This window comes from Neodiprion fabricii, chromosome 5, assembly GCF_021155785.1.
Source record: "Neodiprion fabricii isolate iyNeoFabr1 chromosome 5, iyNeoFabr1.1, whole genome shotgun sequence".
NCBI lineage: Eukaryota > Metazoa > Arthropoda > Insecta > Hymenoptera > Diprionidae > Neodiprion > Neodiprion fabricii.
In genome coordinates, this window is record NC_060243.1 from 6,161,731 (window position 1) to 6,180,852 (window position 19,122).

A 19,122-nucleotide genomic window follows, 5' to 3' on the forward strand; every position below is an offset into this window, starting at 1 on the left:
GACCTGAATCGACTGCGCTATAATTGAACGTCGCCGATGTGTTCAAATTGATTTTTTTCGTATTGTTTTTTTCCAAAATTTTACTTGGCCGTATACCAAATCGTATCCAGATTGGTAAATAAAAATCTAATTCACGGCACAGATTTCCGTCCCGACTGTAAATCACAACGCAAATGCTGTGAAGTTTGCCACTTAAAATACACGGGTTTTATTAAAAATAAGCTCCAGTATGTATTTTCTCGCAGAACCGATCGTTTGTAATAAAATCAATTTTTGCAAAAAGTCAGTGAGCGTTGATTCCAATATTCAATAAAATTATCAGTATCGTCCGTAAATTATTCTATATCAGCTTTACCCGACTAAAATTTGACTCTTGTGATATGAAATTCTCCATTGACGATGTTGATATTTTTATTAAATAGTATATTTGATTATAGAGATAAGAATAGAGACTCATGATTCTGAGGAGTTTTCTATTTATTTATTTCGAACCAATTTCAGAGGCGTCCCGGTAAAATTTCAAAGAAATCCAAAATAAGGACGAGCCTAATATTGTACTTGTTGGGCAACTTGTGTATTATCATACGGGGTAATTTAGGGCTTCGGAACTGATTTGCGTTAATATTTTCGCACTAGGCGACCTTGTCGCCAATTATTAATTTACACAGTTTTACATACATAATAAATATATTACGGATCGGTGCTCCTAGGGCAAGTTTTTGATTCGTTCGTTATATTATACAGTTATTTTGCAATCATTGAATCATCGCTTTCAATGTACAATTGGAATTATATAAAAAAAGAATTTGCCCTCCTTCACCTTTTTTTTCACGTCTGTCTCGGAATGATTTAAAAGTCGTGAAAGTCTTTTCTTGCAACAATTTTTTAGTTTTACAATTTGACTATCGTTTGCTGTGGGAAATGATAGCAGGTAAAATAGCGTTGGTGAGTTGTTTCGTGAGCTTTTTCAATTTGAAATCATTGATCTATGATGAACTCGCGCATCCCGATCGGTAAAAGCGAGCCCGTCTATTCGCTTTAAAATCAACCTAGTAAAACCATTTCGCCACCGGTGTCAGCACCAGCTGCAATCGTGAATCGAGATTAGTTGCAAAAGAGAACATTTAATTAACTTACGTGCGCAACGTGGGATGAATTATTTGTTGAAAAGAAAAAAAAGAAAAAGTAAAGAAGCAGTTAATAGTAGTATTTTGAATATGTTCAAAAATTTATTAACCGGAATAGATTCTTCATTGAATTTATTTTAATAAAAGGAAAATTTATCGCAGGAACTTGATTATAATATCTACGTACAGCTATCGGAGTTTTGTATAAATATTGCGGGTAAAAAAAATCTCTGAAATAGCTACAAACATTTATAATACAAAATGAACTTTTGCCTATTTATTTTGACAAATGTTGATAAATAAGTATATATTTTTGTTTTTTCTCATAAAAACTTTGGTATATTCTTCGAACCTGTTTTAACCGCAATTATATTTGGAAATTTATTTTATCTTAATTCAAAAAATTCTGCGAGGTTTTCCTTAAATCTAATCAACAAATTCCCTGAAATGATCCGTAATGAACGTACACGTCAGTTATCTGCATTTCCTTCATCGGGAAAAAAGTGCCATCAATTTTTTTCATCGTTGACGAATTCATTAAACACCGACTTCAATGAACTTTTAATCCAATAACCTCCCAAAATATGTTTTTTTGCATTCTCTACAAAATTTGTCTGCAGAGAAATATTATCATCGGGTACACGGATTATATGATGTTTGTAATATTCGTTCGTTTAAAATGTACGAATTTTTACGGGTGTGTAGCTGCTTGCGAGCAGTATTTTATCATCGTTACTACATTCAGGGGGCCGAAAATTAGTCAAAAATTAAGAAAAATTGAGAATAATGAAAAATTGCTACCTACTTCCGCCTCCCGCAGAGGGTGCGAAGGTACGCCCGGATAAAGAAAGAAAAAGAAGAAGAAGAAATAGAAAAAAAAACAACAAAGAACCACTAAATTAGCAAAAAAACGAACGAAACAAATTTTCATCGAAATAAAAAATCCGCACGTACGCATCATGTAAAAGATGAGGCACTCGCTGTCTGATCTCAGCTACCTTTCGGGAATTCAGAGCAATTTATTCATACCGGCGATTTATGCCCTTTGTAAATAAAGATGGAACCAAGGGGGCGTGCGTAATTTGACAAGGGAATTGTAAATCAAGCTTGTTCGCGGATCAGCTTGTTAGTGCAGTGTGCACAGATCTTTTGCCTACATTTATAATAACTGACGGTCGTATCGAAAGACTGCTTCCGCGAATTTTTTACTCTGCAAACGAATCAGTTTGTTTGTTCCCAGATCAATAATTTATTTGGTTCGAATAACATATGTATCGGGGTGTGCCAGAAAAAAAACATACTTTTTTTTTTTTCAAACGAGGATCAAAATTTTGGTAGAGCATATCAAATGGAATGCCTCAGCCAAATATGAGCTCTTGATATTGATATTTTGAGATGCCTATTTTAGGTTTCCATTTTCCGTGTAATTAACATGTAAAGAAGTATCGGAAAATTTTCGAATTTTTATTTTCTCGTAAACGGCTTGACTTGGAAACTATCTCATTGCAGAATCTTATAGGAAATTTCACGCTGTATAAAAAAGTAATGTTTTATTTTTTCCTACTAAGATCAATATGAGGGTAGTTTGATTCTATTTGTCGTCGCTAAGAACAAGTAAATATCGTATTTAAAGAACAATTGAATAATTAAGACCGTTTTAACCCCCATGAAAATATTCACAATTTAATTAAGGAAAATTTTACTTCGTTTGGATAAAATTTCTTCGACTCAAATGAGTATTTAGATTATTCAAAGAGCCATTCTAAGAGCTTACGCAAACATTCCTGGAACGATATCAACTTCTTGCCAGTAAAACAGGAATCGGAGCATTAATAAATTCATTATATCGCGGTGCTAATGCCAAAACGGCGTATATATTTTTTTTTTTTATTTAATTACCAATCGTTCCGCAGACTTGTTTTTAAATTAAATATTGAGAAAAAATGTATATATGCCCTTTTGTGGTGAAAAATAAACAATAAAATAAAAAATAAAAATAAAAAATACCCATAAAATATAACAGAAAATATAAATTACAAATGAGGAGTATTTGAATAAACCTCATGCCGGTAATAAATTATCCGGGATATTTACAAAATAAAAAGATGTAGGAAATTGGCGTTTCAGTCTTGTTTGACGCATTCCTAATCTTTACTCTCTTAGCTTCATACTTTGTAATATGATGTATCTGTACATCAAATTACTTCTCTCTAGATTTCGGCGAAACGATACGAAAGGGGTTTTACGATACGAAAGTTATGTAAACCTCAGGGAAGTAGAACATTGTCTTGAGATATACAGGCACCCACAACTCGATTAATCTCAGCTCAATCGGCATAATCTAAAATAACTCGTCTTCCGCTTAGGGCTGCAATGTCGTTATATATATCTGTGTGTGTGTGTATATATGTATATCGGTATAATAGATCGATATCGCTGTGAATTATGACGCCCGACCCTCTTCCCTTTCTCCTACTCTTCGCTGTCTCTATCAATTTATCTTCGGCCATAAAGAAACTCTCCTCGTGACTTCGATAATTGCAAAAAATCATAATCGTGAAACAGTATGGTATCCATCGTTGAACTCACTGTACGTCGATAAATTTTACGTTATATATCGCGTGTCTAACGGTACGAGTTCGTAAGCGTCACCTTACGACCTTTTGTTGTTGAAAATGCAAAAGGATGGATATTTTTTTGTGATCGTATCCAGGCTTGAAACGTGGTAATGTGGTCAGAAACGTTAAAATCGAGTAACGGTTTAAGAAAACAGTTTAATTAAGAGCAAAAGTTTGTGTGACTGGTAAGTTACGATCTTCTGCTACTGGTTCAACCATAAAAACCTACTTTGACTTATTCCATAAGGTCGTATCTGCCAAAAATAATTTTTATCACTTCTTTCGGGCTTAAGTATGAATTCATCGACTAAAATTAAAGGATTGTAAAAGAAATACAAAAAAAAAAACTGCAATAAACTAGTAACGATGTCAAATATTGTATTGATGATCACGTACAATTGTCGAATCATATATACGATGTACTTCGCAAAAATTAAAAAATCAAAAGTACCGGAGTTATAAATAAAAGCTAAGATATCGATGTGCTTCGTTTCAAATCGCTTCAAAAGTATTGTAATTCATATCACAAATACGTTACATTTCAATTTACATTGACTGATTTTAATCTAGAGAAGATGTATTTCGACAAATTTGCAAGGACCAGTCGCAAATAGAAACTATTACAGCTGGGAGTTTTTAGAATCATTCTTTTAAATCTTATATCAGACCCGCAAAATTATGCAACAATTTTTTAGGCCCGTAAAACGAGTAGGTATCAAGTTAAACGTTTTTCGATGGTTGAACTCTGCGGATAAAATTACCCCTTGAAATTACTTCATCATTACAGCTAACGACCAGGATTCAGTCGGTGGAAAATTAATGATACAGATATATAACTGATTTATAGTTCCCCGTTAGTGTTGGATCATTGGGTGAACGCCGCCAAGTTTTGTCAGTGGTACAATTATTCAAATGGAATGTTCAAGCAAGTATTTCGAGGTAACATTTGCTCGCGTTTAGGGCGTACACACCGCTACAGATGTTTCTCCTGGATTAAATTTACTCGCCTGATTTCAATCACGGCACGTCAGGCTGATCGGATTTCCGATAATGATAAAGGAATGTACAGGAATACTAGACTGTGTAGAAAAAATCGACGGTTCGATTTTTTTAACCTCAAGTCGAAGACGTTGTCAGAAGTTTTAGCTCTTAATATTAATTTTAGAGGTGGCTCAACGCGATTTTTTATTTCCCGTTTGAATGACACGGGAAAAATTTGTTTTAAATTTTGAAATTTTGTAAAACGTCAACGCATTAGCGCACCGATAAGACCAAAACGCATTTTTTTATGAAATTGAACGCTCTACAAAAAAAATTCCTCGTCATTTTCCGATAAATCTACTCTTTCAAAAGTTATTCAAGGTCCTCCCTCACGGGAAAAAATCCCCACTTGGGTGTAAATTCGTACCCCCCACTCATAGATAATGCTAATTTCCCATAAGAAAAAAATTAGGGGTACGAATTTACAACCAATTTGGGGTTTTTTTCCGTGAGGGCTTTCTCGACCTTTGACCTCGAATAACTTATTTGACTCGATTGCACGATACGATGATGTGTATTTTTTACTCTTCAGTAGTAGCACCAATGCCCACTAAAACCTCGCGGTTACAGATTTTTAAAAACATTATTACTCTTACAATAACATATGTACCGAGAAACAAAGTTTTTCCCATGTCTTCGATTACAAAACGGACTATCTTAGAGTCGAGGGAAAATTATGTGAAAAAATTAGTCAATGGTTTCGAGTTAATTGAAGTTGATTTGGGGGGCGGGGTCGGGGTGGAAAAAATTCCTCAACACCCTAAATAAGGACCATTCCAACAATACGTGTATCGTATTTGGGTATGTAGACATTTATTCCCTCGACGAATTCGCCCTGTTTGTATAATACAATATTGACCGACGACCCTAGGCTTGAATTCGGGGTAAAAACAGGGTTGGAATCACTTTCACTGGGCGGTAATCATAAGGAAGACTCACCGAACTTCTCATCCCATGGTATAATTTACAGGGGTAAAATCGTCCTTCGGCAGTCTCGTCGGCCGGGCATTCGTCCCGCAGAGGATGTTGCCGACGTCGTTTCTTATCAACGATGGGATTTAGATACATATGTACACATATACATACATACATATATATATATATATATATAACTCGGGTGAATTACGAGGCGGGAAAGGTGGTAGTGATCGCCTACCGAGTTTGGACGAAGGTTGTTGGTCACGAGGGTGACGTCCGACACCGAGAGGGAGGTCAGGCGATGCGCCGCCGTCAATATCTATCTTTGATTAACGATCTAAACCCCGCAAAAGTGGTTGTTGTTTGACCGCAGTGAAACCTGCCGCCATGGGATTTGGTTCGCAGCTGGGTTCGCTTGCCGGAGGATCGAGGCTCCCAATCCTGGATCGCAAGGGGGAATAAAATCGCGGTTTTTCCTTTGTTTAGCTTTCGTTTTTTGATGAATCTTTTTTTAAAAATCCCACCATTCTTTTTTTCCACTTCAGTACACACCACTCTACAAAACGAATTTTGTCCGATTGAAGAAGAGTTAATTAAATCCAACATCCTTTCGCGTAACGTGAATTCGTGGAGATTGATCGAACGCCCGTGTATTCGACATCGATGCTATTTTCAGCTAATATCCGTTCCTGTCCGCTGCGTATATCGCATGAATTCAAATTCCAATTTCAATGATACCATGATGTATAATATAAAAATGCAAATTCTTGTACATGCAGGGAACGTGCGAGCTGCGTAATGAAATATTTTGAAACGAGTCGGGATTCTATAGTTGCATTTCAGTATAATTCCCATTATTGATCGACTAGTACGCGGTTCGTAATGAACGAACGTGAGAAGTAAAATAGAAAAAAAAAAAAAAAATAAACAAATAAATAAAACCAATTACGGTTGAATTCCGGTGCCGTGTAGGTACATTGGATCCATATCAAAGAACGTGATAAATGAAATTGGATCACTACCGATAGTATGGATTCGAGCATCAAACGAATACAAAATATTACCGTCGTTGCAAACGTACCAACGTAAATAGCTTTACACTAACAGAATGATAATTATTCATATTTGCGAGCTCCGCATGAATTAATCCGTGCGTGACTTCGACTAATAATAAATTGTAAAATATTTACAGTCAAACGACGGGAACGGAAAAAAACGATCCGTGCATCGAAATTCCGTGACGATTAATTTGATCAGCGAACGATTTAGATCGGTAGGAATCCTCTGTGTTCATCGAAAAGACTCCATTTCAAACGATAATTTTTCCGATTAATCATCCAGTGGGATACCGAACCTCAAACCGTATCCGATTCTTTATCCAATCGTCTGTAATAATCTAATCTTTCTGACCCTTGCTAAAGGTCCGTTGTAAAAAGGTGTCGAGTCAAACCGATTATCACTTTCGACATAATTCGTCAAGTTTCTCGTTTGACTCTTTCAATTATTACACATCGCGACGCGAATGTCTTTTCCTTTCTTTCGGAAAGCATTTCTCTTCGTTCAACCGGCGGCTGTGCAAAATCGCACGATGCTTTTTCTAACTCTTAATTAGATTCGTGCTACTCTTGCAAACGATACTCCTCCCCCCTTACCCCCCTCCCGCACTTCTGTGGCATTTTTCATTCTACAAGTGCAATCAGGGCGCAGAGGCGATACGATTTAACAGTCAGACGGCATACTTGGCTGCCTTTTGCGCTGAAAAATTCTCTTTCACTTTAGCGATTCCGTGCTGCTTGAGATTCCGGCACGTGTTCCGAATACATCTTTAACAGTCTATTTATCGCTAAGTAGAATTTATTTAAATTATCACACTGTTCATCTTCAAGCGCAGTATTTACTCACATATTATATTTAAGTAGTTTTCAGCGTGTATAATTTTATTACACATGGGATTTCTCAGAATTTCGCTTACGGTTAGTTTTTAATTCACATGTTTCATTACACTTGTTTAATCGGAACGAGGTTGAGAGTAGTAACGTTACTTTAGCGATGGATTTTTGGGAAAAATCGTTGTCTTGATCCTTAGAACTGTGTGAAATTCAGCGAATAAATTGTAGCAAAGAAAATATGTTCATATTTTGAAAAGTAAACTTCTCGGAAAATCGTTCTAAAATTGTACGGCAACGATTTTCTCCATCACGTTTCGTTGCGTTAACGTTACTAACTTCAGCCTTGTTAATCGGATTTATTATACAGAGTAACAACAAAGAAGTGCAAATTAAATGTATGTAATTACGTAGGTACTAATGATATCCGTCACACGTTCGTGTTGTTTGCTATCCAGTCGACGTAGCTGAATACCCGGGTAAAAACGTCGGGTTTTCCTTTAGCGCAGGGTGTTCCCCACGAGACAATCCCGATTTGTACCTTTTCAGAAACGAGCGGACCTCCGGAATCACCCTGTTTGAAAAATGAATGGTCAAAATTTCGGTCTTGTGATTTCCGCCCCTTGCATAATAATCAGGCCTCGGATTAACATGTAAATAGATATTTTTTACATAAATCTTTGTCATTCATTATTTCGTTTTCTACGTAAAGTATGATGTTTGGAAGCACATATATATATATATATATATATATATATATATATATATATATATATATATATATATATATATATATATATACATACATATTGTATGCACATATTTTATAATTTTTAATACATATTTATCCGAACCCTGATAATAATATACCTATTATCTACACCTTGAAATTAAGGTCACGAAAAGAAACAAAATACGTTATTTCAACTAGGAATGAGTGTGACATTTTGTATTATTATTTAATATAATATACATTTAATAAATTCATAGCTCAACGGTTATCAGAAAGCCAGAAGCCTTGAACACATCGCTGGCGTTTATTTTTCGTGTTTTTTCCTGCATTGTGAAAACTCGACTTAAGAATATTTTCAATTATGTGTAATCTACGTTCTAGAATAAAAAAATTGAAAAAAATCATTTAACTTGTTTAAAAATATGTGAAAATAAATGTTTTGCCAATTCAAACTAAAGCACAGGTTTCACTTGATAAGACAAATATTGTTGTTTCGAACACATTTCTGTCAAATAAAACAATATGTTGATTAAATTTTTGTTTTTTACGTGTAGAAAAAATACTTTTTTCACCGTATCTGATCGACAAGCAATATTATTTGGTGAAGTCAACAAATCCCTACTCCGCGTATAAAATAACAAGCTCTTTTCCCGAGGGCGCATCGACCGATGAATAAGCTATAGTATATAATATCATACGCTGAGAGAAATTTGTTAGTTCCGGTTATCGCTCAGTCCTTAACTATTTTCATTCTTTACCACAACAATATAGTTATAGGTACAAAATCAAAATTAGTTTTATAGCAGTTACCGGAAAGTCTAGCATCCGTTGCTATTCTTTCTCATTACGATCGCTGTTCCTATATTTTCTTGCAACTGTTGTGTAACTTTAACGCTCGTGCAACGATAAATTGACGTTAAAGCCTCGTTTAGCTAAAAAAGTAGAGTAAACCTCAGAAACTGATTTTGCGTTGCAATTGCCAAAAAAGGATCGACGATAGCGCAAAATGGTTGCGCGTTTTCGTAATTCCAACAATATTCGAACAGATTTTTTTTAACGATACCCGTTTTACTCAATTTTTCTCGTTACTGTAACAAATGAAATTTTTCTCAGTGTAAAACACCGTTGTAATCTTAATCAGGGAGGAGGACGGGGAGGAGGGGGGACTAGACGTTATCAGAGAAGAAAGAAAGCGTGTTATCCGCGTTTTGGTAGGAAGTCGAGGTTGTCAGGAAAGGTTGTACAATCATAAAGAGGCCGGGGTGTAGGGGGTGGAGTACAACGGGAGGAAACGATAAGGGTGCTTTATGCTCGCGTATCCCGGTTTATACGAGGTCTTAGTACCGTGCAGCAGGACTCTGCAGGGCACCGTTAAAGGAATTGCTCTTCGTTCGCGTGACACTTGGCTCCGCGTGCTTTGAACCCCTTATACCCAACTCCTATACTTGCACGTCTGGATGGCCCGAAGACTGCAGGCGCATACACGGGACGTTGCAGTTTTCCGGGGTCACGAAATGCCCCGAAGCTCGGAACGACCACGACGCGAATCAGAATTTAACTCTGCACTTTGCGGTGCGTCTTCGTCAGTCGAGCTTCCGTCACGATGATCGAGCGATGGTTGTTTATTACGGATTGATCGTGATCGATCTTAAGCTGCTGCGGCGAACGACCGTCAAGTTCTGTTCCAAACCAGCCAAGTATACGAAATTTTTTATGGAAGTCAATTTTTGTCGGTTTTTTTTTCCCAGAGAATAACGTGCAATTTTTACAACAATTGTCGTACATGGTGTACTCGAATGGTAATCGTGTTAACCTAATTGATATCCATTATTTTTTCAAATGAACTGAAAGCGTAGGTTATACATTAGACTGGTTCAGAAAAATCGACCGTTTTTTTTTTTTTTCAAAACTTCCGCTGAAATATTTTCGAGTGAGTGAAAAAAGATGCCTGTCAAAAGCGGAGGTCTTAATATTATTATTTAGAGGCCGCTTGTCGCGGATTTCTGTTTTCCACTTAAATAGCATGGGAAATTTTTTTAGTTTTTTTTTTTTACTTTAAAATTTTGTAGCTCACAAATTAATAAACAAATCCACATGACTCGTACATGTTTTTTCTATGTTATTTAAATGGAAAATAGAAATCCGCGACAAGCCACCTCTAAATATTAATATTAAGAGGACCGCTTTTGACAGGCATCTTTTTTCACCCCTCCGAAAGTATTTCAGAGGGAATTTTGGAAAAAAAAATGGTCGATTTTTTTCAACCAGTCTATTATACGTATCATTTGACGGATGTCACTTTATACCGCAGACGATGTGTACGAAATATCGATGGTGATTACTAATCAGACGCGTTTGTCAATTATGCTCGGGTTTTTATACTTACGTGACAGGCGCCCTCGCCCATTTTGTTCAATGTACAGATATTGTTCTTCGTTACGCGAAAGCTTGTGTTGAGGCATTCGTTCTGGTCGATGACGCTCAGAGTTATGTGCTGAAGTTCGTTTGGCGTTTTTCCGGGATACTGGGCGTGATTGTGTAACAAAAACAATAATACCATAGTAGTAATAACAACAGCGATAAAAAATTCATAACGGCCGCTGTTTTTTTCAATTCAGCTGGGATTTGACCCAACTCCCGTCTCTCACCCTTTGCGAGCAATTTTCAAATACATTTTCCAACTAAATGTGATAATAATAATAATAATTGGAGCGAAGGAAAAAAAGAAAGAGAGAAAAAAGAAATTAGAGACTGATTTGAAACTCGCTAAAAATTCAATGCCTCCGGAGGGAAATTTATTAATTGAATATTTAACCGACCTCTTTTTTCATGTGCTTTTTTTTTATACATTTGGACTTATATATCTCTCTGAATAGAAATTTTTCGGCCCATATTATAGCGAACTTTTTTGTTCATTCTTATGTAAAAAATGCAAATTTGAAACAATTCTTACCGACGTCGTTCCCCAGCCTGACAAGACGGCCGTTTGATCAGGTTTATCTGAATCTTCGATTGGAAGAGCAACGGGTTGAACTTTGTCCGTGAATAATATCGGCTTCTCGACTTCGATCAGACCAATGTCGTTGCGAATTAGTATCTGGCTGTAACTCGGATGGCAGATTAATCTGAGCGATTGATAGGAATCGCCTCCATTGTCTAAGGTAGTAGTTCCGGCCACCACGGTGACGCTGTCGTTGTTCGATCTGGGGAGCAATAACGAAAGACAAATTTCATTTTCTGGCGAAATTTATTATCGCCGACGATCCAGACCAGAGGGAATCAAGATCCTCGATCTTGCTAGTAGATATGCAAGGAGAGTTCTGGGCACAGATTCCTCTTCCGAAATCTTACCGACACTTAGCCGGGACACAAACCTTTTTCTAGAATGTTCGAGGGTGGCGTTCTGACTTACTCTATCGATCAACGGAGCATTTAGTCGCTCCAACTTACCGGCAATTAGCCTCCTCTTACCGTAGTTTCAACTTTCTTCGAGTAAAATCACGGATCTGTATTATCTACTGATAGCAGATAATGCTGTTGGTTTAAATGTCCAAATTTGCACATACCCGTAGAGGCAATGCGCCGCAGTCAGTATCCATCGCTCGTTTATTATCGAACCACCGCAAAAGTGACGATTTTTCGAACGAAGCGATACTTGGTAAGGAAATTGTCCATCCTTCGCTGATGTTCCACCGACAATCTTCGTCGTGTCGTCTTCCACGTCTGCTGTTGCAACTGCATTAAACACAGAAAATCAAGGGCTTGTTTGTGTGTACCAAATATAGCGAAAGGAACATTTTTTGTTTCTCTTTGACACGATAATAAACTGGCTGGAACAAAAAACATGGTTATCAGGTGAAACCAGATTTATTTCGCATCGTGTTTGGTTAATCAAGCAGATAGAATTCGGTTTCGTTGTTCTCAAAATTTAATGCCGGTACTTTTGCAATGGCATTCAATATCAGTCACACTCAGAGATTTCGTTCGTTTTGTCAATATTGCTGCTCGGCCAATCCTGTACACTTTTCTCCGTTTTACGGTAACACATGGTTATTTTCGAGGAAACAAAAACGAAACTCGATTACTCGGAGAGTCATCGACTCGGTAAAAATTGATAACGCGCGATTCGCTCACCCGTCGACGACAATATCGTCGATAATGCGAGAAGGCTGACGGCAGATATTGGCCGCAACATTTTGCCTGCGGTTGCGATATCCAAACTTGCAGAGGGATCTTGACGAGGGTAAGGATGGAGTTCCGATTTATCTTCTTAGTTTCGGTATTAATTCATCGACGGAAATTTATCTTCAGGTGTATCGTCAACGATACGTTTATGATTCCCCGGATTTTGCAGAAAAGTTAGCAACGTTTTTTTTCTTTTGTTTTCAAATAGACGTATTATCGCAGGAAATTCGAAGAGCCAACGCGGAGCGAATACTTGTACTTTTCGCTTTTTTCTCCTTCCCATTTTGATGCAGTCTTTCCGATCGTATATATACTCACCCCAGGTTTGTTATTTCGCGATTAATATGCGTACGAAACATCCGCAATTAAGCTGCAGCGATACCAAAAAGCGGATCTCTCGCATATATGCATTATACTCGTGCACGGCATGTAGCCGCGATTTCCGATCGCCGCGCTCGCCTTGGGAATTTGAATTTAAGGCTAGATATTAGATGCTTGAAAATGGTAAATAATCCCAGTCACGTTCACCGAGATAACCTTGATAAATCTTGGTACGTGAGCCCGCAGCTTTTTCGTATATACATTATACATAATCGCACGAGGCCCTCCTTATTCGATTTTCCTATTTTTCTTACATTTCATTCAATTATCGAACCCTGCACACTTACCGTCAAAATATAACGCCTCAGAGTTCTTTGTGCTTCTCGAGTATCAGCGCGGAGGGATAATATCGGCTGAAAATATACCGATTTCCGAAGCACCAAACAAACGTTGTATCGTAAGTGACTGGGGTGAAATATGAGGAATAGATGTTACATCTTATATTCATCGTTGATCGTTGATCCCGATTCTTATTCATAGCCGTTATCCATTATTTATCCGAAAGGAAAACTAGATTATACACTGAGAGAAATTTTTACTTCCGGTTACCGCTCGGTCCTTAACTATTTTCATTTTTTACCACAATCGAAAAATATACTTCTAGGTAAAAAATGAAAATTAGTTTTCTAGCCGTTGCCGGAAAGTCTAGTATCCGTTGCTATTCGTTCTCATTACGATCACTGTTGCTATATTTTCTTGCAACTGTTGCGAAAATTTAATGCTCGTGCAAGAATAAATTGACGTTAAAGCCTTGTTTAACTAAAAAAGTAGAGTAAACCGAAGAAACTGATTTTGCGTTGCAATTACCAAAAAAGGATCGACGATAGCGCAAAATGTTTACGCGTGCCTCGTTTTTCCTAATTCCAACATAATTTAAACAGTTTTTTTTTGACGATACCTGTTTTACCGAATTTCTCCAGTTGCTGTAACAAATGAAATTTTTCTCAGTGTACGCAGGTTACAATTCAAGATTCTGTTTATACATGACTTGGAAAAAAAGTCAAGAAACCGTTCATCGATTTGTTGTATGATATTCCAAGAAACATGTATTGGTAAAGTTTTAAAAATTTAATTTTATTCTATAAATTATAAAATCAGTGCAAACGTTGAACGTGAAATATCGTGACAAAAATTTGAATGCCTCAAGGAAGTAAATTTATCCTGAAAATTATATCGGTAATCCTTCCAAGTCTAATTCCTTACTTAACGCCGTGTAGACGATAAACATAATTTCTCGTGTTCATAGGCCTTTCTCACCCTCAGCTCCGTTCTACCCTCTCGGTCTTATTGTTTCAAAGCAAATATTTGATGTTTGTCTGGAAATAGAAGCTATAAGCTCGTTTGTACAACGAGACGAGAGGTATGCCTGAATTACTCGTAAGTTGTTTCATCAAAGTCTGTATACATATCGTTTATTGGATTAAATTTGCACTCGAGACGAGGACAAAATTTCGCTCAAACTTTATCAATATTGAAACAACACTTCGCGAGGCTATAAATTTTTCCCGAGCAAACCGAAACAGGTGCCCATCAATTTAGCGGAACCTTGTGACTTCGCTTTTCAAACTCATCCGTTAGGCAAACAGATTCATTCCGGCTGTGATCGGTGAACCTTTATTGCTCGATCTTCTCCTCTATCCAGTCCGTGAAACTCGCTACACGCGTGTAAACGTCTGGATATCCTTTCGCGCAGGGCATGCCCCAGGAAACAATTCCAATTTGCGTTCCGTTAGTTGTCGTCAACGGACCACCGGAATCGCCCTTACATAACAGAAGAGAAGAGAAAAGAATTAGATAATAACATTAGAGTCGGTATAATTTTATGATGGGAAAATTATCGAGAATATGAAAATAGCGTTGCGGAAAACTGTTTGAAAAACTGCCGAAAAATCGAAAGGCTTCGATGTGGTTTCAAATAATCGCTGAAAATAATTTACAGACGATCGTTTCAAAACATTACGTCAAATTGATTTCGGAAATTTTTCTCTTTCGCTTAACCAAATCGCCGGTTAACGATACGGCTGGAAACTTGTTACGGTCAGCATGATTCAAGATACTTACGTGGCAGGCTCCCTCTCCTTCCTGAGTCAAAGTGCAGATGTTGCTGTCTCTTACTGATAAATAAATGCTGGAGAAAGCAGCCTTGCAAGATTCTCCGGATATCGTGCGAAGATTAATCCGTTGAAGAACGTCAGGAATCCCCCCCGGATACTGGATGAAAATATTATTGTACAGAGTTTATACCGTGTATGTATACGTACCATTGATAATGCATATCCGATCGAATGAAAGGATAATAATATCGCGTTTGTAAATTATTACGGAAGTTCTCCCCCAGCCGGAAAGGATCACGTCGGATTCGACCTCGTCGGAATCTTTGAACGGCATACCAACGGGCTGTACTTTTGGACCGAAGACAATAGAAGACGCTAGACGGACGAGGGCAATGTCGTTACCGATCGTGAAGGGGTCGTATTTTTTGTGAGCTATCAACTTTTCCGCCTGATAAGAATCGCCACCCTCGGACAGTAGATTCGTTCCAGCAACCACGGTTATCCACATCGCATTCTGGCTGTAAATGTTACTCCGAGATTACTCAACGATCTGTGGTCTGATTCTTTGTCGTTGAAGACGTTTGTTTTCCGTACATTGCAGAGTTAGTTCTATACCCTCGGTTACCGTGGTAATTAGCTTCGACTTTTCGTTAGTGAACAAACAAACTTTCACGATGATCTCGAAAATGGCCGCATTTAAGATCAGGAACCGACAAGACTTGGCAGCTAATTGAAAAAGCGTTGAAAGAAAAATTGCGCAGTATAAAATTTTTGTAAATTTAAAAAAAAAAAATGAATGTATAAACTGGGAAAAACATAATCGTTTGTTTAGAAAAGGTAATAAGGAGCAGAAAGTGTATGTTTGTCATTAAACATTGAAAATCGCTTTATTTCCGGTAGAACCGTAAGTCCAAATTGAACGGGACCTGGCAATTTTTTATGCCCATCATTTTGTTTTAAAATCCTGTAAGTTTGAAATTTTTCCATCCAGCCGTTTTCGCGATCATCGCGAGAGTTTGTCGGACGGACCGAAATTCTTCTAAAAATATGTTTTTAGGATTATAGATTCTAAAGAGAAATTTTTTTTATCATTTTTGAAATTCTTCTCACGCGAAAATTGTAAAATTTTAAAAAATGCAGAGTCAATTCAAGCTCTTGCACAAAACTTACCCGCTCACGCAGTGCGCTGCTGTCAAGATCCATAGTTCGTTTACGATTGATCCACCGCACAAATGCATGTTGTACCTACGCAGGGATACCTGGTACGGAAAATCGCCTTCCTGGGCGTCGGATCCTCCCACGATTTTCTCGATGCTGTAGCCTAGGAATTTTTACGAGGTTGAAGTGAGTAACGTCGTCGTAACGAGACGTTGAGAAAAAATCACCATTCGCTTATTTTTACAACGATATTGAAGGCACTAGGATTGCGCAAATTGAGTATATTTCTTTTCATTACGGTTTAGTGAATCTCGAACAGTTCCGAAATCGCGATATAACGGTTTTTCCTCAGTGCGAATCGTTACGTTAACGCTACTAACTTCAACGTGATAAGTTTTTAGCGTTTGTAGAAAATCGCAGTATAAAATTAGTATATTATACGGTAGAAGAACATTCGGATAAATTAACAACGTTTTTCATCTCTTGACGAAAATGGAGTTTTCATGGTAGACATGTGACTTTGTAAAACAATCATAAATATTTATGAATGATGAATATTAAACGTCACAGTATACTCGTCACCTTTTAAATCCTTAAGTAGTACTTTTTTCGAATATATACGTATTTTGAAATAACAAATTCACTGTCACTATTAATTTGCCTGAACTTTCAGCGTCTTTTAAAGTTACACATCTTTTGCGGCGATGAGAGTTTAATTTTCGACAAGGGCTCAAACATTTTTTTATATTCTACTACGTTGTGTTTTTATTTTATTTTTTATTTTTTCAAATATTTCCAGACTTAAGAAAATAAGATTGTTGACAAAATCTTTTTGTTTAAACCGATCTCCGTTTACCAATTAGTAGTTTCGCACAAAAAATTCTCGATAAAATCTAAAATCCCAACTTTCGATTCTTATCGACATGATTCGCGGTGCGTTTCGTACATCAAGTTCAATGTAAAGTTCATTACAGTTACACAAAATTCAAACTGGTAGTAAGACTTACCATGGCAGACGGTAAGGAGGGTAATAATAACAACAAACAGACAAGTTACTCGGTGCATCGTTGGATATTGCAGTGAACTCGATGCTGAAACTTCGAGAGCGCGTTTATATACTCGCAACGCGTATAAAATCACGTTGGCAATTTTCTGCATTTTTGGAAATAAAATTTATCATCGTTATTATCTGTCTCAAGGTTACGCGATCGTGCATTTCGCTTGTATCAAATCGGGACATCGCACGTTCAGAATTCGGCGATAAGCTTTATCACTGCGTCGATCTATGCACCGATAATGTAAATACACTTGACACGATCGGAATGAGGTTTAAATTTTTTTTTAAATATTCCGTACAGCGAACGAAAGTTGTTATACTTGCCCCCGATGACAATTAACACGGTCAATTTTACAACAATATCTGCGTTTCACGCTTAACAGTATCTTCGATAGCATGCCTGTATTGACTTACATTATCTCAACCCACTTTGCACCGATCGTCATCGTTATTGTTTACGTGATTTCGATTTTAATTACCGACGCCTCAAGGATGTCGACAATTTTACTTCCGACGATAAGTCTCATATTAATTTTCACTCCGAAGTATGCTACACAAATTTTCTCCTCTCTTATGGTTTGATTTTTACCTCACGTTAATTACATTCTTTCGCCAAGTTTTACAACCACAACTTAGACGAACGTTGATAATAATTCCTGCGCAAGTTGCAACATAAAGAAATTAAACAAATGTTATCGAGACAAAAATTCTCCTTTTAAAACGTGCAGGATGAAAGGGGATTTTTTTTTTTAGTCATTTGAATAAATCTTTTACCAAAGGTTTTGCGAGACTTTTCTTATTTTGCTTCCGTTTTGTGTTTCAAGAAAAATACACGCCTTTCAACCTGGGATCAGGCGCAACGTGAAAGAAATAACACTAATTGCCGGGAATTCTCGTGAAATTCTACATCCCATCAAAGTACACTGTTATGTATGACGGTGAATGGATTATACATTTTTGTAGAATCGTTATTTCAATGCAGGCATCTTTGCTCCGAGTTAATCCGGTCAAAAGGATAAAAGCTTGACCCGCGAATGAAAAAAGCTTGATACCGAATTAATGAAGGTGATGCGGAAGTTCCGAGAATCCGAAAGTCAAACACGAGCTTTCTGATACTTTACTTCGATTATATTGACCATGATTTGATCTCGTGATAATTTCTAATTTTTGCAATCGGTTGTTCAGCATTCGAAGTAATTAACTCGAATATTTTTTTCCTTTAACCCTTACTTGCCACAATTCTGTAGAATCACGTATAAATTTGCGAGACTGGGATCCTTCACACCCTAGCAAAAAAAAAAAAAAAAAATGTTATAAAAAATAAACTATTGAACATTTTCACTAAAAATTATTTTTAGAACATATCGAAGGCTTGCTTTAAAGAATCATGTAGTTAATATAGTCAAAAATTAAATTAAAGTACACTAAAGAAAAAAAAAATGCAACAGAAATCTTGAAAAAATTTAATGGTTATTTTAACAAAAAAAAAAAATCATAATGTTTTTAAATTAATTTTTTTAAAAGTCATTTTAATTTTTTTTATTATATTCAATTATGGAAAAAGTAAGGGTTAGATAACATCTAATGACTATTTGAAAGGCGATAATTTCTGCACACGTGAAACGTGAGTGAAAATCGGTCTCCAGGCCGGTTCAATTTGATTTGGAAATGAATTTCGAGTATCACGCTTGGAGCTCTCGAAAGTTTGTTGCGAATATCGCTTTGATCAACCGCCGACTGATGACACCCTCAAAGTTTTTTTGTACAGCCTTTTCACTTGTAGATTGTAATTATAATGAGATGATTTTCTTTTTTCTTATTTTTACCTCATTCGTGTATCAAATTCTTTTTACGAATCGAGAAGAATAAAGTCGAAGTATATACTTACCTATGTTTCGCAGGAATTGAATTCATCTCCACGGTATCGTTGACTCGGTGAAAAATGTCGAATCCGTTTTTTGCCT

At 36.8% G+C, this 19,122-nt stretch overlaps 3 protein-coding genes across 3 annotated transcripts in view; 1 reads left to right on the plus strand and 2 right to left on the minus strand.

The window, feature by feature from the left end:
- Positions 1-19,122, plus strand: part of LOC124183428 (alkaline phosphatase-like) — a 237,491-nt gene that overhangs the window by 6,487 nt on the left and 211,882 nt on the right. The gene's annotated exons all lie outside the window — the stretch shown is intronic.
- LOC124183438 (chymotrypsin-2-like) lies at positions 7,555-12,797 on the minus strand. Its single transcript, XM_046571934.1, has 5 exons — positions 12,458-12,797; positions 11,890-12,058; positions 11,277-11,526; positions 10,710-10,847; positions 7,555-8,164 (listed from the first exon to the last, which is right to left on the minus strand). Exons 1-5 carry the CDS (start codon positions 12,516-12,518, stop codon positions 8,021-8,023), a joined length of 762 nt encoding a protein of 253 aa, XP_046427890.1. The 5' UTR covers positions 12,519-12,797; the 3' UTR covers positions 7,555-8,020.
- LOC124183439 (chymotrypsin-1-like) lies at positions 13,943-17,202 on the minus strand. Its single transcript, XM_046571935.1, has 5 exons — positions 17,109-17,202; positions 16,114-16,264; positions 15,212-15,461; positions 14,951-15,100; positions 13,943-14,650 (listed from the first exon to the last, which is right to left on the minus strand). The coding sequence occupies exons 1-5, from the start codon at positions 17,164-17,166 to the stop codon at positions 14,504-14,506; spliced, it is 756 nt and encodes a 251-aa protein (XP_046427891.1). The 5' UTR covers positions 17,167-17,202; the 3' UTR covers positions 13,943-14,503.